Below are 20,455 nucleotides of genomic sequence, written 5' to 3' on the forward strand. Positions count from 1 at the left end.
TAAAATAAACCTACTTTAAACCTTAATATCCCCAACATCTTAATTTTAGGAGCAAACCAGAATATATAACATATTTTAGGTCCCTACTTCATGGCTGACCAGAGGGAACATCAGCAAGTAGTCTAAGCAGCCAAGAGAAAAATGAAGGAACAGGAAGAACTGGAGGTAGTGGAAGATTAGTCTACTCCATCTGTTCCTGTTTGCAAGAAAGTTTGGGGAACTTCTTAATTTTGTTTCAGTTTATGAGGTGCAGTTTAAGGAAGTCTAATCTGAAAAAAAGCAGTGAAGGTTCTCCTTAGTTTGGAAAGGCTCAATGTAGGAATTGTAAGCAATGATGTTTAATCTAACAGCCTTCAGCAAGGTCAACTTATTATTTGAGAAGTGAAATTTCATTCATTTTTGTAACTCAAGTCCAGTATCGAACATCTTGATTTCTGTCCTTTTTTTTTTTTTCAAGATTATCCCTGGCGATAATGTCAATCCCATGCCACAGGCATTAGAGTACTGAATTTCTTTTAGGGGAAAAAATTATTCTAGTGGCAGTAGGGGAAAGGTTTTATAACTGAGGCAGCATTCCTGGGTATGTTAAATTGCAAACTTTAGGAAAACCTGTGGACATGAGTTCTATAAACTCAAGCTTCAACACTAATTTTAAAAAGAAACCTATGTGAAATATTTATTAGATTTCTATCCTGCCCATTAACCAAAATACCCTTCAAGTTGTTCCACTGCATGTGTAGCAGGACAGCCTACAATGTGTGAGGTTTTTTGTCTGTCTGTTTCTTGGCCCACATGTGGGTTTTAGATTAAAGCAGCATTCACTGATGGTTACAGCATTTAACTAGAACAAGCCCAGAAACAAAGGGCTCTGCAGAACAAAAACTAAAATTGTCAAGAATGCATTTTCTTCTATATTATATGGAGACTCTACTCACATATTGGAAAACCAAGCAAGATTTGGAGTATCCCTAAATGTCTACCAGTAAAAGGAACATTAGATCAATAATTTTAATAAGGAAAAAAAGAAATAATTATGCTTACAGAGAGAAGAAAACGTTTTCCCTATATTCTGCATTATTTCCAGAAATTTTATATCTCTAGCATACCTATAAACATGCTCCTATAATACGTTTTTAGAACTCATATTTACTCCCAAATAGCTTATGATCTAAAATGGCCCCAATTTCCATTTTTTCCAGCAAAAACAGAAGAGCTGGGGGGGGAGAGTGTCCGTTTTTTCTGGGGGCTTTCCCCCACTCCAGTTCTTCACATCCCTAACTTGCAAAAACTTCCAAGATCAAAGCAGAAAATCCCTCCCCCACACACAATGAATAGAGGATGCTGAAAAGGTTCTTTCTGCACTTGAGGCAGGACACCCCACAAGCTCCTCTCTCATTCCTTTGCTGTAAAATAAAATAAAATAAAATAAAGAAACAGCAATACTATTCAAGTTTAGACAGCAGACAGACCTACAACACCCAACATACCTTTCTGAGGTGTGCTGGAATCCGTAGGCCTTTCTTTTGTCCAAACTTGCATAGAATTGTACCCTAAGGATCTGCTGCTCTTTCAGAGCAGTGGAACTTTGTTGCTTGGAGCAATCACCTCACTCTACCCAATAGCAGGACTGGATTAAAGGAAGAAGTGGGTTGGGTTTCATTTCAAATTAGGTTAGCCTTTATGTAGCTTGTGGACCACTTCCTGCCATCATTCTAACTGTGTAAACTATTTGCTAACAGGCATGAATCTGTACATTCCCGCTTTGAAATCACTGTGATTCAGATATCTATCATTCCCAGAAAGTTATTTTAAATTAAATTTAAACAATTAATATTAAACATGGCATACCTTTTTAAAAAGGTACATTAGGCTTAATATTTTGCTGCCTGAAACTAAGTAGCAAATGGCACCCCACCCAAGCGAAGATGTTGCATAGTTATTTTGACACCCAAGACATTTTCATTGCACTTTGAAACAGTGCAGGCAGGAGAAATTCTGTTGTATAATATTTTAGCTTAAAAACTTGTACTGAAGAGCTGGTTGAGCTGTTTCGAGTATGCTGGGACCTGCCGAGACTTTTTTCTGCCCAAAGATTCATAGGATTTCATTGTTACCAAATGAAAAATGTATTTGGTCCCCTCCTGAAAAACGTATCTATTAAAACTATACATAGTAGCACCACAACAGTAGCAGTAAAACATCAAAAAGGAAGCAGTGCTAAAACTTCCACCAATCTTTTAAACTTGAGAACGAATCAGAAATTAAAATATAGCTAGAATAATAATGCTCTTTTGCCATCTAAAAACAGAAATGAAGGAAGCTTCCAGAACAGATTTATTGTGCAAAGTGCCTGCATCATTCACAGCAATTTAATGGAGATCCAGAAGTTGTTGCCTTTCATTTGGAACCCGCCTGGTTATGTTTTTTCATACCACTTCTGTGCTGTTTTCTTATTACAGAGTGTTCCAAGCCTGAGAGCCCCTATTCCTTCACCCTTAACACATTTTATGTAAGAAAGGAAAGTTACAAAAGGAGGAAGTCTGAATGCCTCAGAAAATTCCATGAATGAGGCGGGTTGGTTGCATAACAAAAGCCTCCTCCAGAACGACCCAGATCTGCTAAGGAAGGCAAGACAAAATAGCTGCTGTCAGAATCCTGGAATCTCAATTTGAGAAGAGGAAATAAAACTCGGGGTCGTAGGAAAGATCAATCGTTATGAACCTCCGCGTCTTTATTGTCTATCCCAGGTTCCCACGGTTGACTCACGATAATGCATTACCGTGCTAGCAGAGATGAACTCGCTGCAAAGCTTCAATACCATTACAGGGCATTTATAGGTACACAGGTACAGGGCAATTGATGACAGAATGCAGAGATTACAATAGGATTCTGAGGTCATCACATACAGAACAGATAAAGAAATGTCAGTCAATCACACTGTAACAATGAGATTAGTATTGACACTTTAGTTGAGTAACTTGAACCCATCTCCAGGTTTGCTTACATGCAAATTCAAGCCACTAGAAACTATTCATGATGCTCAGGCCCTTATCTCGACTCTAAACATTCTGCATGATCAGGCACATGAAGCCCTCTGGGCTATCAAAAGATTATTGTAAACTGAATTCCAACAATGACTATTTACAATGTATATTTGGGCTAAAATGGCCTACTGTAGCCTACAGCTAAAGGTGAGAGAAAGGAGCGGGGGAATGCCATTTTAAACAGTAACAGCTTGGTTTTGAGAAGGAAGACAGGATTTGATCCCACAATGCAAAGGCACACAGGAGTAATGCTTTTCAGACAGGATTAACCCAAATTTTCCCAACACTGCATGCCTTCGGATTGGTAGTTAGAAGCCCTCCAACTATAAAAGAGCTCAGCCTGACATAACCATCACAGCCTTTCTCACGGACTCCCTTTTCTACCAGTCTTACCTGGGAGTAAGCCCCACTGATCCCAGGCATACAAAAAGAAATGCACAGGATTACACTGATAGGCATTAAGCCCCGTGGCACTCAAACGCCATACTCCCGAGGAGCCCCGGGAAGCATTACATCGTTAGTTTGCAACCCTATGCAAACTTTCCTGGGAGTAAGCCCCGATAACTCGTGAGTCTTGCTTTTGAAATATCACGCACAGGCCCGTATTATCAGGCTGCATTTCTGTGCAAACGTGCCTGGGAGTAAGCCCCATGGAATACAACAATTCTTACTCCGGAGTAGGCGTGCAGCGCATGCCCTAAGTCGCAACGCAGCGTGCGCGTCGCTGCTTTCACCGGAGAGAGGGCAGCACTGCGAACAAGGCCACCCGCGTCCACAGAGGGCCCCGCGCCGCGCCACTAACTGGCCACGGCTGCAGCGGAGAACTCCAAGCTGCTGCCATCACCCGCCCAGCCTCCTCTTCCGGAGGAAGGCCAAGTGACCAGGGTCATGTGATTACCCCTAGCGCGGCCACGTGACAACGTGCCGCCTTATCGCGAGAGCGCCAAAGACCCCGCCCCCCGTGCGTGTGTCGCAGCTGCCGGGGCTTGGAATCGAGCTGTCGCGAGAGAAGCGTTGCTGGGATTCAAATCCCGCGCGTGGAGAACCGCCGTCTCGCAGAAGCCCGCAAGATGGTAAGGGAGGGCGGGGGCGTCTTTCGAGGGCGCCTAGAGCACCGTTTCCAACCGGGGACGGTTCGCGTCTGCGCCCTCACGGCCACGTCGCCTGCGGGGTGTTGGAAGAGAAGTTGGGCGGCTCCTCGTTCAGGGGCGGGGAGCCTCCTTTCACTGTCCGGAGTGGAAGGGAGTGTTTTCCTTTTGCAGCGTGGGGAGCTATTCCGTTGCAGGCCGCGACGTCTGGAGGGCCCCGGTTGCTGCCCGCCGAGTGTGGGAGACGTGGGCGAAGTTGCCCGGGTGACCCTGGGCCAGTCACTGCCGCGCATCCTGAGGCATCTCCGAGGGTTCTGGGGCAAAAGTGGCGTGGCAGTATGGGGACGCGGTTTCGTGCCCCCTGCTTGAATGTCTTCAGAAGGGGATTGGATGAATTCGCAGGAGTGGAGGCCATCAACGTCACTCGTGATGCTGCCCGTGTATATTTGTTTATTAGATTTATATCCTGCCTTTTTTTTTCCTTACGAAGAATTCAAAGTGGCTTACACCATTTTCTTCCTCCTGCTCTCAATTTTATCCCCACAACGACCCTGTGAGGTAGGCTAGGCTTAGAGCCTGTGACTATCTCAAAGGCACCCAGTCTGCTCCATGGCTGAGGGGACTAAAGTCCATGTCCTCTGAGTCCCAGCAATTCAAAAGTTCTATTGCAGGACTGTTCACAATTTCCCAGGCTGCACATGTTCTCAGAAGCACCCTGATAGGTTTGCCTGCGCACAGGTCAGTTAATAAGGCGCAGGAAGTAAATGCACATCTTCCAGACATTTTGATTTTTGCCACACTAACATTTTAAAACACCTTAATTGTACACCTAAAATATGTATGAAATGGCACAATGTCAACTCAGTTAAGATGTATTTTATATTCTACTTCTTCATCCTACCACCCTAATTTTATCCTCATAATAAACATGTGGGGTATATTAGGTTGAAAGTAAGGCCAACTATGAGAAGGAAGGACTCTCTGGAGAAGACCCTGATGCTGGGAACGATTGAGGCCAAAAGGAGAAGGGGACGGCAGAGGATGAGGTGGCTGGATGGCATCACTGGGGCAGTCAGCGTGAGCTTAAATGGACTTCAGGGGATGGCGGAGGACAGGAAGTCCTGGAGGAATGTTGTCCATGGGGGTACGGTGGGCCAGACACGACTTCGTGACTAACAACAACGAAGGCCAACTAACTGAAGGTTACCCAGAGAGCTTCATGACTGAACAGAGCCTCTTTAACGGTAAAGTTTCTCTGCAGAAACAATCCTCCTGATCCAAAGAGGGTCTCTTCTGTTTCGCTTGATTTTTGTGCTGGAAAGTAAATGTACATTATGACAGGTTTTAGTGTACCTTATCCTTTCAGCTAATTAATGTCAGCTTGGGAAGACCTAGGTTCAAATCCCTATACATCTGTAGGATTACTTAGGCCCAGGCATACTTTCAACTTGACATACCTCACAGGGTTGTTGTAAGGATCAAATGGACAGCAAGCAGTTAGCATCATATCAAGGTAGAATACAAATGTAATGCAAGAGAGCTGTTTGAATTTGAAATGACTAAAAACCGAAGAAAGAAATGCTAATATGTGCATAAAAGGAGATGTTGAGGCTTCATGTTCAGTGCCTCTAGTCCTTAAGCAACAAGTGAGGGGACTCCACTGTGTGTTCAAAACATTTGTTTACTTTTGAAGCCTCATGGTGTGCCTAAGCCACATTCACCAAGCATTGTATATGTGGGACATACACGGTTATGTATGTGTATAACATACTTCCTTTTTTTCTTCTTAAGCCTTCAAGACTAAGAAAGACCAGGAAACTGCGGGGGCATGTCAGCCACGGCCATGGTCGCATTGGTAAGTATAGGGGGTGGCCTGCTCATAGGATTATTCATTGTCTGATTGTTGCTGCTTTATGGTGTCTTGCAGTGTATGTTTTGGTTCTCAGGTGACAAGCCACTAGGAATACCATGCTTGCTAAATGGTGCCTGGAGCTTCCAGGGTTCTGTTTTTCCACCCTTTTGGTTGCTTTTAAAATTCCTCTGTGTAGTGGCACAAAATTAAAACATGCAGCACAGGCTTTGTATACTTTTCAGTCTGCTATCCAGAGCTCTCTTTCTGTAACTACTAGGCATATAAAGGGCCAACCTGAAGAGCCCAGAATAAATGCAGCCAAGTGGAAGTGCTCTTCTAAGCTTTTGCCTTTGTTAAGAGTTTCTGTGCAGGAAACCCTTCAGGGTTAAAAACACAACTGTGCAGTTTTAAGAAGAGTTTGTAGCTTTCTTTGAGACAGGACTCATAAAATTGTTATTGCTTATTGTACAGAAGCAGCAAATGTAAATATCATGAGTGCTGCAAAGTACAGGATTGCCTAGCAAAGAGTCTTGCTCTACTGCTTAGCTAAAATGGCTAAGAAGAAAAAAATGGCCGCCCTTCCCCCAACCCCCTAGCTTCCTAAGTGCTGTGTTGGAAGCAAGATTATACTTTATACTTTTGGGGGCAGATAAGAACAGGATGCAATATGAATAACAGCCTTTAACTTTGCCTGAAGTCGAACTTTTCAAACATTTTAAAAATTTCAGACTTTTTCAACTTTTATCCAAATGCCATTTGGACAAAACACCCAAACTTGATGCTGTGTGGTGACCATTTTGTTAACTTAAGAGTTGGAGTGGAAGCCAGAATGCTATTGTTAGCCGTCATTCCTAGTAGGGGGTGTAGTTTATCACAGAAGATGTACAGATGTCTTTCTTCTGAGGAAGAAGCACCACTGAATGCAGTAGCACTTAATCTGAGTAGGCTTGTATAAGACTGTGCTGTAAATTCTAGCTTCATTCCTAAATTAATACAGATGAGATTGCAGTCTTAAATACACTGGATTGAGGTCTGTATGTATCGGTACTGTTACATATTTATGTAGCATACATAATTTCTTATACAGCAGTCCTAAATCTCACTCAGCCAGCCATCCAGGAGGGATAAGAATGGGCTGGTGGTCCCCCTTCTCCAGTGGAGAAGGGATTGAGTGGTGAGTGATCTATCCTAGAAGCGCTGCAGGATGAAGGAAGCCTTGGATCCGATAAATCCAAAGCCTCTTCATATGCCTGGGGAGTCCAGGATCACCACCTCTCAATGGCAGTATGGAACTGGCAGAACTAATCTCCCCCTTCCTTGTAGTTAATAGCAGGTAGAGCGGAGCCGGGGGTCTCCGGCTGATAGGAAAGACAGCAGGGCTCTGGAAGTGATGGATGATTCAGTGCTTTATTCCTCCTGTCCCAATCTGGATTGCACTGTTAGTTCTGAGCAATCCTTGTTTTGAGATGTAGAGGATTTTTGTAATAATACTGTGTTCCTCCCAGGTAAACACAGAAAACATCCTGGAGGACGTGGCAATGCTGGTGGCATGCACCATCACAGAATTAACTTTGACAAATAGTAAGTTAGCCCTCATTTTCTGTACTCCCAACCCTTTGTTTCTTTACTACCTCCCACCAAAAAATGACTCAGAGCACAGTCCTGTGGGTTGTGCCCGCAGTTGCCGTAAGCCCTCAGACTCAGAAGCTTAGGAGTATCTTATGCAGAGCAGGAGGAGCTGCTTTCCCTTCCCTTTCCTCCCACCCTGTTTTTTTGCCTGTCTAGCAAAAGCTTTCAAAGAAGGGGTGGAGGAAGCAGGAGATAGCTTGTATCCTATCCTCTCCCTTCTCTTCCTTCTCTGCCCACCAAAACACCCCAGTTACTCCTTCTCTGAGGTTGGGCTCCTAACCTTCCATAGTTAGCCCACATGGTCTTGCCTGCACTGACTGACGAAGACTGGACCGGGTCAGATTAGGAATTCTTGCATTCCTTGAGAGCTGGTTTCAGCCTCAGCTCAGGTTATTGACTATACCTTCCTTTGCAAAGTCCTGTAGAAGTTATTTCAGTAGGAATTTCAAGTCAAGTGTATTTAGTTCATTTGAAGAGAGGAACTATTTATCCTACTAATTGAGAAAATTCTAGTGTTCTTATGATAATTTTGAATAAACGATGGTTGAATGCAATGGCAAAGACGTGGGGCAGAATTTTTCCAGAATGGAAAAATGTACTGTTGTTATTTCTCTGATGGGAAAAAGTTCTGTTTCAAAGTGGATTGTTTTACAAAAGTAAATAATGGATACAGTAGTTTCAGAGTTGTAATTAATTCCATTTTCAGGTCACTTTTCCTAGGAATGGTGTGTTTTTTTCCTTAAAATGTAGCATGATAAAAATGTAGACTTTAGAGTTTTCCTGTTTTACAATATTGACAAATACCGGATTTTTCGCTCTATAAGACGCACTCCCCCCCCCCCAAAAGTAAGGGGAAATGTCTGTGCGTCTTATAGAGCGAATAGGTGTGTGCAGTAAGTCTGTCAGATGTGCAGCCCATGGGGCAGTGATGGGGAATGTGCCTGTGATTATGTGCCCATTTGGTTCAGAATATTTTTTTCTTGTTTTCCTCCTCTAAAAACTAGGTGTGTCTTATGGTCAGGCACGTCTTATAGAGCGAAAAATACGGCACTTACAAAAATCACATCCAAGTAAAGCTTTACATTTGTTTGAATATAAAATGTAAGTTATATTCAGAGCATTTTATGTTTCAACTGTTATGTTAAACAAAAAATGCTTTTATTCAAACAATTTTAGAAAAGGCTTTTATATTTACATGGTACATACCATCAACATGATGTATCTCATAAGGGTTTTATTTTGTTGACTAAATATTGGTTAAGTATTAGTTAAGGCACTGGGGAAACCCCCCCCCCCCCCCCAAAAAAAAAAAAAAAAGATGTAGGCTTTTCTAGGAAAGCTGACTCACTGTCTTAATACCATTGAAAGGGGCATTTGTTTTATGTTAGCCCAGTTTGCTCTTATGCCATTGTGAAGAACCCTATTCTTATGGAAAACCATACACCTACCAGAAAAGTCAATTAGGGTCTGAAGCTGATAGTGGGTGGACTTGCAGTACTTCAGTCTCCACCCCAATTTTAGGGCCTTCAGGTATACTAGATTATCATAAAAAGTGACTGAACTGCATTAGACAAAATCCATCATACCCTTTCTTTCAAACATACTCTGAAAATATAAAGCAGCAATCATTTGTTCCGGTCTATGGTATGCTTTATACACAACCTCTGCTAGCTTTTGATCTACTATTTATTTCATTGATATTTACAGTGTTCTTACTCTGTATTGAAAAATATTGGCTTGCTGCAGTCCACAGTGAGCTCCCCGCTGAGATAATATTTGGATTAGGAATATCTTTGTAGCTCATGATATTAACCACTGTGTTGTGCCAGCCTTTTTTATTATATACTCAGAAACAGGAGTCTATCATGAGTCATGGTCTCTTGAAGGTTGCCGAAAAGCTAGGTCATGGTACTCCTGTGTTTGAAAATGAATCATGTCATGATTTTTCACATTGTGTTTTCTTTCTTTCTAGTCATCCTGGCTATTTTGGAAAGATCGGTATGAGACATTATCATCTGAAGAAAAACCAGCATTTCTGCCCCACAGTGAATCTGGATAAGCTCTGGACACTTGTTAGCGAGCAAACAAGGCTCAAGTATGCCAAACATCCCTCTGGGTTAGCACCTGTTATTGATGTTGTACGCTCAGTAAGTATCATTACGTTTTTGTGCCCTGGACCAAACCTTTTAGTTCACACAGGTGTGCACACATGTACTGCTCCTGTGGTGGTATCTGGGCCTGCAAAACTTTGGGCTGGATAGCCAGCTGTACAAAGCTGGTCTTGAGATTTTTCTGCTCATTTGTAAACTTGAGCCTGGAAGTTTCAGTCTCAAGAGAAACACTGTGATTAAGTCCAGTTCATGGTTTGCGTGTTATGACAGTTTATAGCAATGGAACTTACATAACCACCCAGTTATAGTTTTAAGTGGGCGGTGAGGGAGAGAATGGTTTCTGTAAACGAGACTAGCGCAGTATCATAACATGTGTGATTGTTATGGTATGCTGTGTTTCTCGGAGAGAAATTCCAGATATGATTGGCTGTGATCTCTAGTCTTGTGCCACAGCCCACTGGTATAGGTGACATTGAGGGCATAGCTCTTGCAGGCATCTTCTGGAACATTTGTGAGAGCGCTTGATAATACTGAAGATATGTGAAATGACTGGTATCAGTGGCCCATTCAAATCAATGTATGTAGCATTTTTAACAGATTTTATATTCAGTACACATTGGAATTCCTTCAGTGAGAAACTGCAATGACAAAGTTACCCAACTAACATGACATCCTGGGCTCACTATGGGTTGCTGCTGTTTTTTTTTTAAACTCAGTGAGTTGCAGAGCATGTTGGGCACCATTTTGAATATGCAGCCCCTCGTGAGTTTGCAGTATCTTGCACAGCCAGTCCTTTGGTGTCTTGCAAGGGCTGTTTAGCTTTTGCATAACCACTGAAGGCCAGGTTCAAACAACATGCTGGAATCTCATTAGTTCTGTATTCAAAATGGCATGCAGGATGCATCACCACTCAGTGTGGGTTACATACTGAGCCCAACATACCATGCAAACAGTGCCCGTGTTTCAAATGTTGGGTGTTGCCGAGTATGAAAATGCAGTCACGTTCATTAGATCCCTGCAGAGACTGCATTGTTTGTTTGTGTGCATGCACCCTCCCCCGGTATGAACGAATACTAAGCTCTTCGTTTCTCAATCTTGACTATGTATTCAAGCTATTTTGTTAGTATTTCATGGACACATTTGGAACAGATGTTTAATTCATTGAATTTTACCTTATCAGCCCCAGCTACTAGGCCCATATTCCTCAAATAGTCTATCAGATGAATGCAAAGCTAAAGGCAACTGGACTGTTTGCTTATGTGCTTTGTGGAAATTGCAAAATAGTATACAGGTTGGCAACTACGCCTGATACTATGTCACAAGTTCTTTTCCAGGTTTTTTCCTCCCTTTTTAAGTGTATGAGCTTATGGTCAAGGCAAATAGTGCTACTCTAGTTCAACCAATGAATTTCCCCATATGGCATAAACCATTACTTACAGTGTTTATGTAAAGAACTGTCTCTAAATTTTATTTGAATTACTAGTGGTCATTGAATTGCACTGTGTATGTACATTACCTTTGAGCTTGCATCCAAGTCAGGGTTGAATTCTTGCTATTGTTTCAGGGTTATTATAAAGTCCTGGGCAAGGGGAAGCTGCCCAAACAGCCTGTAATTGTGAAGGCAAAATTCTTCAGCAGAAAAGCAGAAGAGAAAATAAAAGAAGTTGGTGGAGCTTGTGTGCTAGTAGCATAAGGACTTGCCTTTGTACTGGTTTTAAATAAACCATCTCGGATTTATTAAATGCGGTCTGTTTAATAAACTAGCAAGCAAGATCAAAAACTCCACTGTTGCTAGCAAGAGGTAATTATCACTAGGGCACTCTTGCATAACTGTGGCTGTTGCAAACTAGTGCAGAAATGGTGTTGGATCATGCCGTGGTGTTGGGGGTTACTTCGTGGGTGTCCCCAGGACTGGTTTTGCCCTGTACCTTAGAAGGAAGACTCAACTACCCTTACTCCTGCACTCTCTGTTTTTCCTATGGGCATCCTGTCAGAGCTGAGCAAGAGCCTTCTTGGCTTCAAACGGTCTTTGGATTAAGTACTGCAGGATTCCTTACCTTCCACCACCTGTACTGATGCACCTAAAGCATGCACATCACAGAGCTGATTTCCACTCCTGTGGCAACTGAACATAGCCATGCATAGCCCACCCTCCTCCACTTAACTCTGCCAGCCCCCTTCCTGCCAAGCCACAAAGGACACCTCATCAGCACATGTGGACTAGAACCTGATTACAACCACTCACCAAGTTGGCTTGAAGCCAGTCTAATGCTGAACCCCAAATGTGGATGGAAAGTTATGCACCTGCTTCTTTAAAAGAATGACAACTAATTTTCAAGTACATGTGCTATGCCTGTGGAAACTGAACAGCAGATGATGAGGGGATGAGCAGGAGTCCAGGGTTTTGCCAGCTTCTTGCAACTGCCCACTTCTGCTTTTTCTATCCACACAGTTGTCAATAACCTGAAAAAACAGAGTTAATTTCAGAGTCATAGGAGTTACATTTAACCCTGGCTCTATTATCATTGTGAAAGGATATCACCATGAGCACACAAAAAATATAAGCCTTGCTTTCATTCATGAACACTGGTTGGTCCCCTTAATAAGTACACAATATTTCATGAAAGGTTTTATTCATAGGATTTTTGCAGACTCTACCAAGAATATCTATTGGAAAGCCCCTTAATGGGTCCATTCAATTAAGAAGTACAATTCGATGATCTGGATTGTACACTCTCTGTGAGATAAGTTGAAAATGGTAAATTTTTGACTTCCCTGCTAACACACTTAGAAAGTTGGGAGTAGATAAACACACAAAAGCCCTGCTAAGGAATCTTTAATAGGGTACAGTAAAAGAGAGGGAAGAAACTGGGAGTAATCTCAACTCTGTGTTGCAGTTTGTGTTCTAAACTGCATGTGAGTTCCATGGATAGAAATGGCTTCTTGCTGCAGGTTGCATATGGAAGCACTCACTTCTGACTGAACATTTTATCAATTCCAGTACTTCAGAAGTTGTTACTTTTCTCTTTAGCACACTAGTATATAGCAGTGATTTTCCTGCCTATCTCAACCATCCTGACCAGATCAGGTTTCCAGTTATCACTTTGCAACCTGTCTTTTGATCAAGGAAAAGGCCATGATGGGTATGACAATATTTCTTCATTAGCCTGTAACACCAACTCTAGAAGTATTTCAAAATGCAAAAAGTTAAAAATAATACAGCAGTACAATTATGCTCTAAAATCACTATCCCTACAAATAGTGTTAAAACAGAGTTGTGCTTAGAGAAATGTAAGTCTATCAACTAGACAGAGAAGTTAGTAAATTCTCAGTGCACTATTTGGACTTGTACCAAAATAGGAAGAGAGACAATTCCAAGAAAGTACTTTTATCTCTATGTTCAGGTCTTGGAGGACAAGCTAAACATTTTCATTTAGGTTAAAGAAAATCCCATTTTCCCTCCTTGAGCTGAAAAACAGCATCAGAAAGAGTACTGTTTCATATACCTCTGAAATGCTGATATTGCTAACCCATATTATCAGAAGAGTTAGAAAGTAACAAATACCCAAATAGTTTTCAGCAGAAAAGGCACAAAATACAAAGCAGGGCATGCTTGTGTTGTCCATCACAAGGGAGCAGGGAATATTTGTACAATATGGAAAAGCTGTATAATGTGCCTTAAGGGCACTGACCTCATGCAAAACTTCAGATAGAAAAAATGTGCAAAACACAGAACAGCTGAATACAATTCTGCAGTTGGTGCATTCTGTGTGTTCACAGCTGGATGCATCTGTCAACTTCCAACTTTTCAGTGCAGTAAAGTGATTCCTGTTGTCCCACCAGTTGCCAGGGGTGGCTACATTTTTAGTTTTACGAATAGGAGACTGAAACTTTTGTTTGAACTTACAGAAGGATGTTACTAAGCTAGAAACTTAGGTACCAGAGGTTTACTGTGGGCATTGAAATGTGACTAACTCCTTTCTTGCTTCACATGAAAGCATCAACACATATAAAGAAGGCAAATGTCATTGGCAAAAATTAATATACTGTCTGCTGAAGGAAAGAATGGCTTTTGCACTCTTATGGTGCAACAGAAAGACTGAGCAGTAATTGACTGGTCCTAGAGCTGTTTCCTTCCATTATAAAGTTAAATCCTCAACACTTTGTTATATTTCTATGACTAGCCTGTCTTCATCATCGCTGCTGCTTGTGTCGTCATATCCCACATGGGTTTGCTTGTTCATCATGTCCAAACTTTGTTTTTTGTATGATTTTGACAGTGTTCCAGGGCTCTGAAAAGCAGAAGGGTTTTCAAAAGTAGAAATGCCAGGTTTGCAAATGTTTTCTTGGCTACTATCTCGTTCTGTACAGTGGTGGTTCTTGTCTGTGCAGCTGTGGTGATCAGGAGAGCTGCTCATCTCCTGCACATGCACTGAGACAGGCAAAGGATTACCTGAATCAGGTACCTCAGTAAGCATCCTTGATTTGAGCAAAATAGGTGGAGTTTGAAAGGTGGAGGTGAACTGCCCTTTTAAAGATGAATGCAAATCTTCATCTGTGGAATGTTCTCTTTCTGTGATGTGGATCGATGGCTCATTTTGATAATTTGATTCCATGTTACTGCAGTCTGTTTTTGACCTTACAAAAATAGGAGTAGTAACCTGAGAACACACAAGGTTACAAGGATGGCTCTTGTTTGCATCTTTGAATTCAAAGTTACAAGTCCCAGAGGAAGGCCAACAATTATCAGAAGTAGTATGTGATCGTGGCTTTTTTTGAAGAATTCCTAAGCAGCAATCATCTAGGTTGCCAACATTTTGCACCAGTCCTTTACTGACCAATGGGCATGAGTGTCTTGCTGTTGGTACATCTGGAACTGCAGCAATTCTCTGAAGAGAGATGCTGACACCTGAGTGTTCATTAGTAAATCTGGAAATATCCTACACAAGATGGAGAAGAAATGATCAATTAACTGAAACTGTTACTTTCTGAGCAAAAGCAGCTGAATGTTTGGAGGAATTAAATACTGCATTACCTATGATGATCACTTCCAGGACTCTATGGTCTCATTCACAAAACTATTTTCTCTCTCTAAAATGTGGCACATGGCAAACATACCACAGTGAAGAAGACCATCATATTAGCAACTTATTCTTGTGAACATGCAACTTTGGAAGCACACACACACTCACAATTAGGCTGTGCCTGCCAAAAATGATCAAGCAGTAAGAAAACAGGTACTGGTCGTGGGCTGTATATATCTGAAGCACCACAAATGTTACTATTTCTGTATATTCTTGTTTGCTGTCCTATCAGCAAGCAAAATATATTTGTTTCTCAAGATGCTGTCAGATATGCAATACCTTTATTTTGAAGACTGCATTTTCTTGATAAGCCATGGACAGTATCTAACTCTGTCACTGTTCTAGTGTAAATGCCACTGTGATAGCAGAAATTAGGTGCAGTGCACCTGTGCACAAGAGGCAAATCCAACTCCAGTTACATCTGCACAAGCAAACAGTTGTAATTATTCTTGCAGAATCTTTTGCGCAACTGGTTGTACATTACTCTTACATAACCCGTTGCACAAGCATAATGCAAGTCAGTTGCACAAAAGGAAGATCTGGTGGCACTCCAATTGTGTTATTTGAGATTCTGCAATGACACCATTGAATAACAGTCTTTATCTTCTAACAATTCTGTACAGGCTGACTGCATACGTTTACAGACTAACTGGGCTGTTCTCCATCCCTTCACTTTTCACACTATTCATATATTGCCTATATATAGTATAGAGGTATGACCCAGTTGCTCCAGAATGTGCCCTGGGCTGACTATCTCTGAACTTCACAGCAGTTTTATGAGGTTCACCAGATGCTTATAACTCTAGATCTGCCTCTTTATTACACTTGAATCATGTCCTTCCAACCTCTTACTGCCACAGTCCTGCTCCATATACTGCAGGTATAGCTAGTTTTCTACAAGATTTCCAACCACCAGATTGCTTCTTTCAGCCTCCCAAGATTTTACTTCCTATTCCATTATCACTCTGAATTATCTTCTTGGATTTTGTTTGGACAGACATTGACTAATCCCCAATGATTAGCTGCAATCATCTGTACATCCACTCATACAATCATTTTGTCCTCAAGTCACTTGTATTCTTACTTCATCCATCTGATCCTTTTTCACGGGGGAGGTTGCTTTATCAGTAGTGGCATAAGAAATTTCCTGAACTTTTTGGTCATTTCCTGTTTGGGAAGAAAAATGGACATGAACATGGCTAGCATTTAGAGTTTTTTCCCCTCAGCTTTGATAAGAATTGGGTAAACTGAATAGCTAATAATCCTCAAGCTGTGTTTGAGGAACTGTTTATTAAAGGTAGCTCTTCAGATAAACTGCCCAGAGAGTTTTAGCTGTGAGGCAGTATAGAAATAAAATAATAATAATAATACTTTTGTTGCATTTTATTACATATCCTCAAAGTTCATGTGTTAAAATTCATCATATTTAAACAGCTCTGTGACTTGGACAAGGGTAAACATGACTACTTTAAGCATACTCATTAAGTTTCATGGCTGAGCAGAATGTTTCCCAAGTTCAGAACCAACACCTGCACCTCACTGGAAACTTCATAATTTATGAATTACTTTCCCCTGGATTGCTTGCCAAGTGTCTATAAATGGACCAAAATGGTTTCTTTATCCAAAAGAAAATGATTTGGGGAAGAATCATTTCTTTGGTGTCTTAACTAATGGGGATCCTTTTCAACATTTGAAGGTTCATGGTTCTTCCATACAAAAGTCACCTAACATTATCAAAAATTATTTTGCAATAATTCTGTCTTTAACAGATCTGTGCAAGAAAAATTGTGGAAGAAGCAATGAAGGAACATGGAAGGGTTATGAATGAAAGTCAACATCATCCAGCCACCTCAAAGTTATTTGGGGGCAGGATGATCACTGAATGAAATCTGGAGGCAGTAATTTTCCAACCATATTAATCAATCTGGCAACTGACCACCAAAAGGGCATTTTCAACTGCAAATGTTAAACAGAAATTTGATAGCAGCCCAGTCATCACACAGCCAAATGTACAGCTAGAGTAGCCAATGTTTGAGGCTAGTATGTCTGAGAGTAAAAGCAGAAAAATTGTGAGGGGTGGAAACAATCCATCATTAAGTTTAAGACCATAAAGATGGTAACTTTCTATGCTTGGGATAAAGGAGAGTCCAGGTGCTGTCACATCTAGTATGGAGTTTGATGAAAAATGGGATGATACCAAAGAAGAAACATGGAAAGTCCAGAAGGACCCAGAAGTAATTAGGGAACATATTATTGTGCCTGTTAATCTTTTCTTAACACTGTGGTGGTACAAACTATTGTACCATCCATTCATCCAAGCCCATACATAATTCTAACTGAATTATTCCACTATGAAAATAATCAAAGGCAGAATTAAAGGGTGCTGCATGAACACTGACTTCTCTCCTATGCTAATATAAACACCAGGCCTGGGAGAATGCCATCCCTGGAAAAACAGCTCATACTCATTAGTATAGCAATTAAAGTTCATGTTTCCAAGGAAACTGGCACCATGGAGTTAAGACATGATAAGATCTGGAAGAAAGGGGAGAATGCACTGAAAAAGAAACTGACCCAAGTCTCTACCATAACGCAAATCAATCAGCACGGCAGGGGCACAAACCATCATGAGGGGCACAAAAGGCCCTGAGAATCAAAATATTTATGTACCATGGTCAAAATTAATGCCTTAAAGATACCCATATCATAATCTTGGTATCTGTTCCTGGGAGTTATGAAGGTCCAGGACAAACTAGAGAAGGGGGGTATTCCCCCAATATGTTTTTTCTGGGGAAAAAAGGGTTTAAAAATGATCATTTTCCCCCTTTCTTTCTCAGTTGTTTGTTTTGGTATTTTTTGTTTTGTTTTAGGAAAATGAGTGTTTTCTATATATGCTTTAGCTTTTCACCTTCTCATAAAACTAGATACTGGATTCTTTAGGGCTCAGCTTGTAGTTCCTTAGGCTAAAAAATACAAATATATTTAATTAGCAAATCAGCAATTAGTGTCTGAATAAATTTTATATTTAAAATTATTTCTATTGCTACCAAGTCTGCTAGAGAAGAACTTTCTTCCTGTTTCACTATCCTTGTGGAGTTCTTTGAGAATAATCAAGTGGATTATTGTGTACTTAGATTTTCAAAAGCTTTTTCAAAGCCCTTTATTAAAGGCTCCTAAACAAACTTAGCACTTCTTAGGGAGAAGAGAGGCCCTCTTATGGATCTTAGTCTAAGGAGGATTCCTCAGTTCATACTGGCATTTTCTGTGCATGTGAAGAAAGTATTTGAAGAAATCAATATGTAAAGCTAATTTGCTGAAGGAAAGGGAAAATGCATGAGCAAACAAAAGCATTGTTTCTATTAAGAAAGGGAAGAACAACTTCTGCTACTAAATTCACAAGTGCCAGAGAATATATGAATAGCTAAGCTATTCTTAATTTATAAACCTATCAAAGATTTAGGCCAATGGAATTTTGTGATTTTTGTGGTTCTTGTTTTAAATTTGTATGGAGAATCTTTCACAAAGTTATTAGCAAGGTTGGTTCAGAAGGTTAAAAAAAAGCACATCAAGAAAGACTCATGAAAATGAAAATGTATGTGACCATCACCTAAATTGCATAGTTCCCACAATGTGAATGCAACAAATACATTATACTGGCATGCTTGTTGGGCAGCTAAAGTGTGCAAAAGCTCATAAAGCAAGGGAATAGCTGCACTGGCTTCAAAGTACTCTGTCTTTATCAAGAAGCCATCAAGCTGGATGGGCAAAATGCTTCTAAATACATAATGGAAAAAAACTTACCTTGAGAAACTGTTGGAAGATGGAAACATTTTATGCAATTCTCGTGGCTGTCAGGTATATAGGGTTGGGGATGCTTTTTGGCAGCCTCCAGATTCTTAGTTTTTGCCCAGTGTTGCTTGCTCAGCCTGCTTGTTTTCAACAGAATGTGTCTATGTCCATAACTGTATCTATGCAGAAACATATGCACACTCATTTTGTCTTTAAAATGTGTTTTGGCCCCCTTTGGTCCCTTTGAGATCGACAACTGAACATACACATTTGGAACTTATATTGCCCAAATTTAAGATTTCAGAAAGAAACAGTTCCATATTGTTGTTTGCCTGCAAAGTTCATCTACAAAATTTCCCTCTTTCCATAATCAACATTACAGCCAAGGTATTTTCCAGGACATTCCCAGTATATATAAGAGTGACGTTGAACAGCAGCTGAACATGTGGGAAATCTCTGTTCAAATCTTATTTACAGCTGCTGTAACTAAGTTCTTGGCCTGCATGCATTCCATTTCAGCTTCCAGGGCTCTTGTGCAGGTAACCGAATATTTACTGGATGTGTATTTGTAATGCAGCATTTCCTACTAACTTTGTGTCTCACTTTGTGATGGTTGCATAGATGTTTTTGTAAGTAACATCATATGAATGAAGATTAGAATATCTCCATGCCACAGGAAACCCACAAGCTGATAGGGGTGCAGTATGCCTATGTACACCAGCAACTAGTATACATAGGCATACTACCTCTGATAGCAGAGGTACCTCTAATCCCAAACTGCTAGCACAGGGCCCCTGCTTTATACTGAACTGAAATAGGAGGAAAGGGGGCTTCATCCATTTGCCCTCCTCTGCAGTCCAATGACAATCACCTTGGCTGAGGGCCAGCACTGCAAAAAGCCTGACTCTTATTCTCCCATTCTACAGCACACTCACATCAGGTACATGCACCACAGCCACATTCATTCAGCGGTGGTTGCCAGTGCGATAACACATCTGAAAACATTCAACGAGCCTATCTGCAATTTAATGCCAACCCAATAAATTTCAAATTAGCTGCCCTGACTTCGAAAAAATACTCCACTTGCAACAAGGGAAGCCACATACATGTGTTCTAAATCAAAGTGTGGTTCCATTTTATTTCTTCTCTCAAACCTTCTTGATGAATTAATCTGTTTTGTCTGGGTTCAGTCAGTTACACTCAACAAGCAAGTTCTTACCCAAAACCTAATTTGCCTACTTTTATCCTTGGGGTCCTTGAACATTGCATTAACCAGATTTCAAACGGCAGATTTCTTGCCTGGTCCAATCAGATGCAGTTGCTACTACACCAAGAGGCTTCAGATTACATGCAAGCTAATTGAGTTGTGCTTTGTAGCAGCTTTAGGAACATTAAAGGAACATTAAGAGAGAGGATATGGTGCTCATCAAATCTAGACTTATTCAGATAAACACTGAAAAGACCTAAGGGGGAAAGATAGTGTCTATTCCTTCAGTGTCTATTCTTTGCTCTTCTCTCTTCCTCATTTTGTGTTCTCTCTTTTCATTCTCTTCCAACTGCTTCTATCATTTTGTGTTCAGAAGGTGGGAAAGGGGGAAGAAGTTAAGGTGGCAGCAGAGCCAAGGTAATCTTAGCTAGAACTCCCACAGTACATTACCTGGTTCCCCTATGCTACACATTTCCAAATATTTTTCCCACTAAAGTAAAATCATACATTTCTTACCGTTTTGAGTTGAACTTCACCTTTTTCCTTTTATGGTTTCTCATTACTTTATTTGTTGTGAATCCTCTCGTTTTATCAAGGTTTTCTTTTGCTTTTTCTTGTTCAGGTACAATTTGGACCATCCCATCAACTCCA

The 20,455-nt window shown here is 40.9% G+C and overlaps 2 protein-coding genes across 2 annotated transcripts; one reads left to right on the forward strand and one right to left on the reverse strand.

The window, feature by feature from the left end:
- The first annotated feature begins 3,994 nt into the window (after positions 1-3,994).
- On the forward strand, positions 3,995-11,466 carry LOC123036063 (60S ribosomal protein L27a-like). Its single transcript, XM_044454927.1, has 5 exons — positions 3,995-4,117; positions 5,924-5,987; positions 7,490-7,565; positions 9,586-9,760; positions 11,289-11,466. Exons 1-5 carry the CDS (start codon positions 4,115-4,117, stop codon positions 11,415-11,417), a joined length of 447 nt encoding a protein of 148 aa, XP_044310862.1. The 5' UTR covers positions 3,995-4,114; the 3' UTR covers positions 11,418-11,466.
- Positions 11,467-12,382: 916 nt separating this feature from the next.
- LOC123036062 lies at positions 12,383-20,232 on the reverse strand. Its single transcript, XM_044454926.1, has 3 exons — positions 18,610-20,232; positions 15,893-15,975; positions 12,383-14,664 (listed from the first exon to the last, which is right to left on the reverse strand). Exons 1-3 carry the CDS (start codon positions 18,800-18,802, stop codon positions 13,891-13,893), a joined length of 1,050 nt encoding a protein of 349 aa, XP_044310861.1. The 5' UTR covers positions 18,803-20,232; the 3' UTR covers positions 12,383-13,890.
- Positions 20,233-20,455: the final 223 nt, after the last annotated feature.

Source organism: Varanus komodoensis, unplaced genomic scaffold (genome assembly GCF_004798865.1).
Source record: "Varanus komodoensis strain SLA01 unplaced genomic scaffold, ASM479886v1 scaffold8, whole genome shotgun sequence".
NCBI classification, from domain to species: Eukaryota; Metazoa; Chordata; class Lepidosauria; order Squamata; family Varanidae; genus Varanus; species Varanus komodoensis.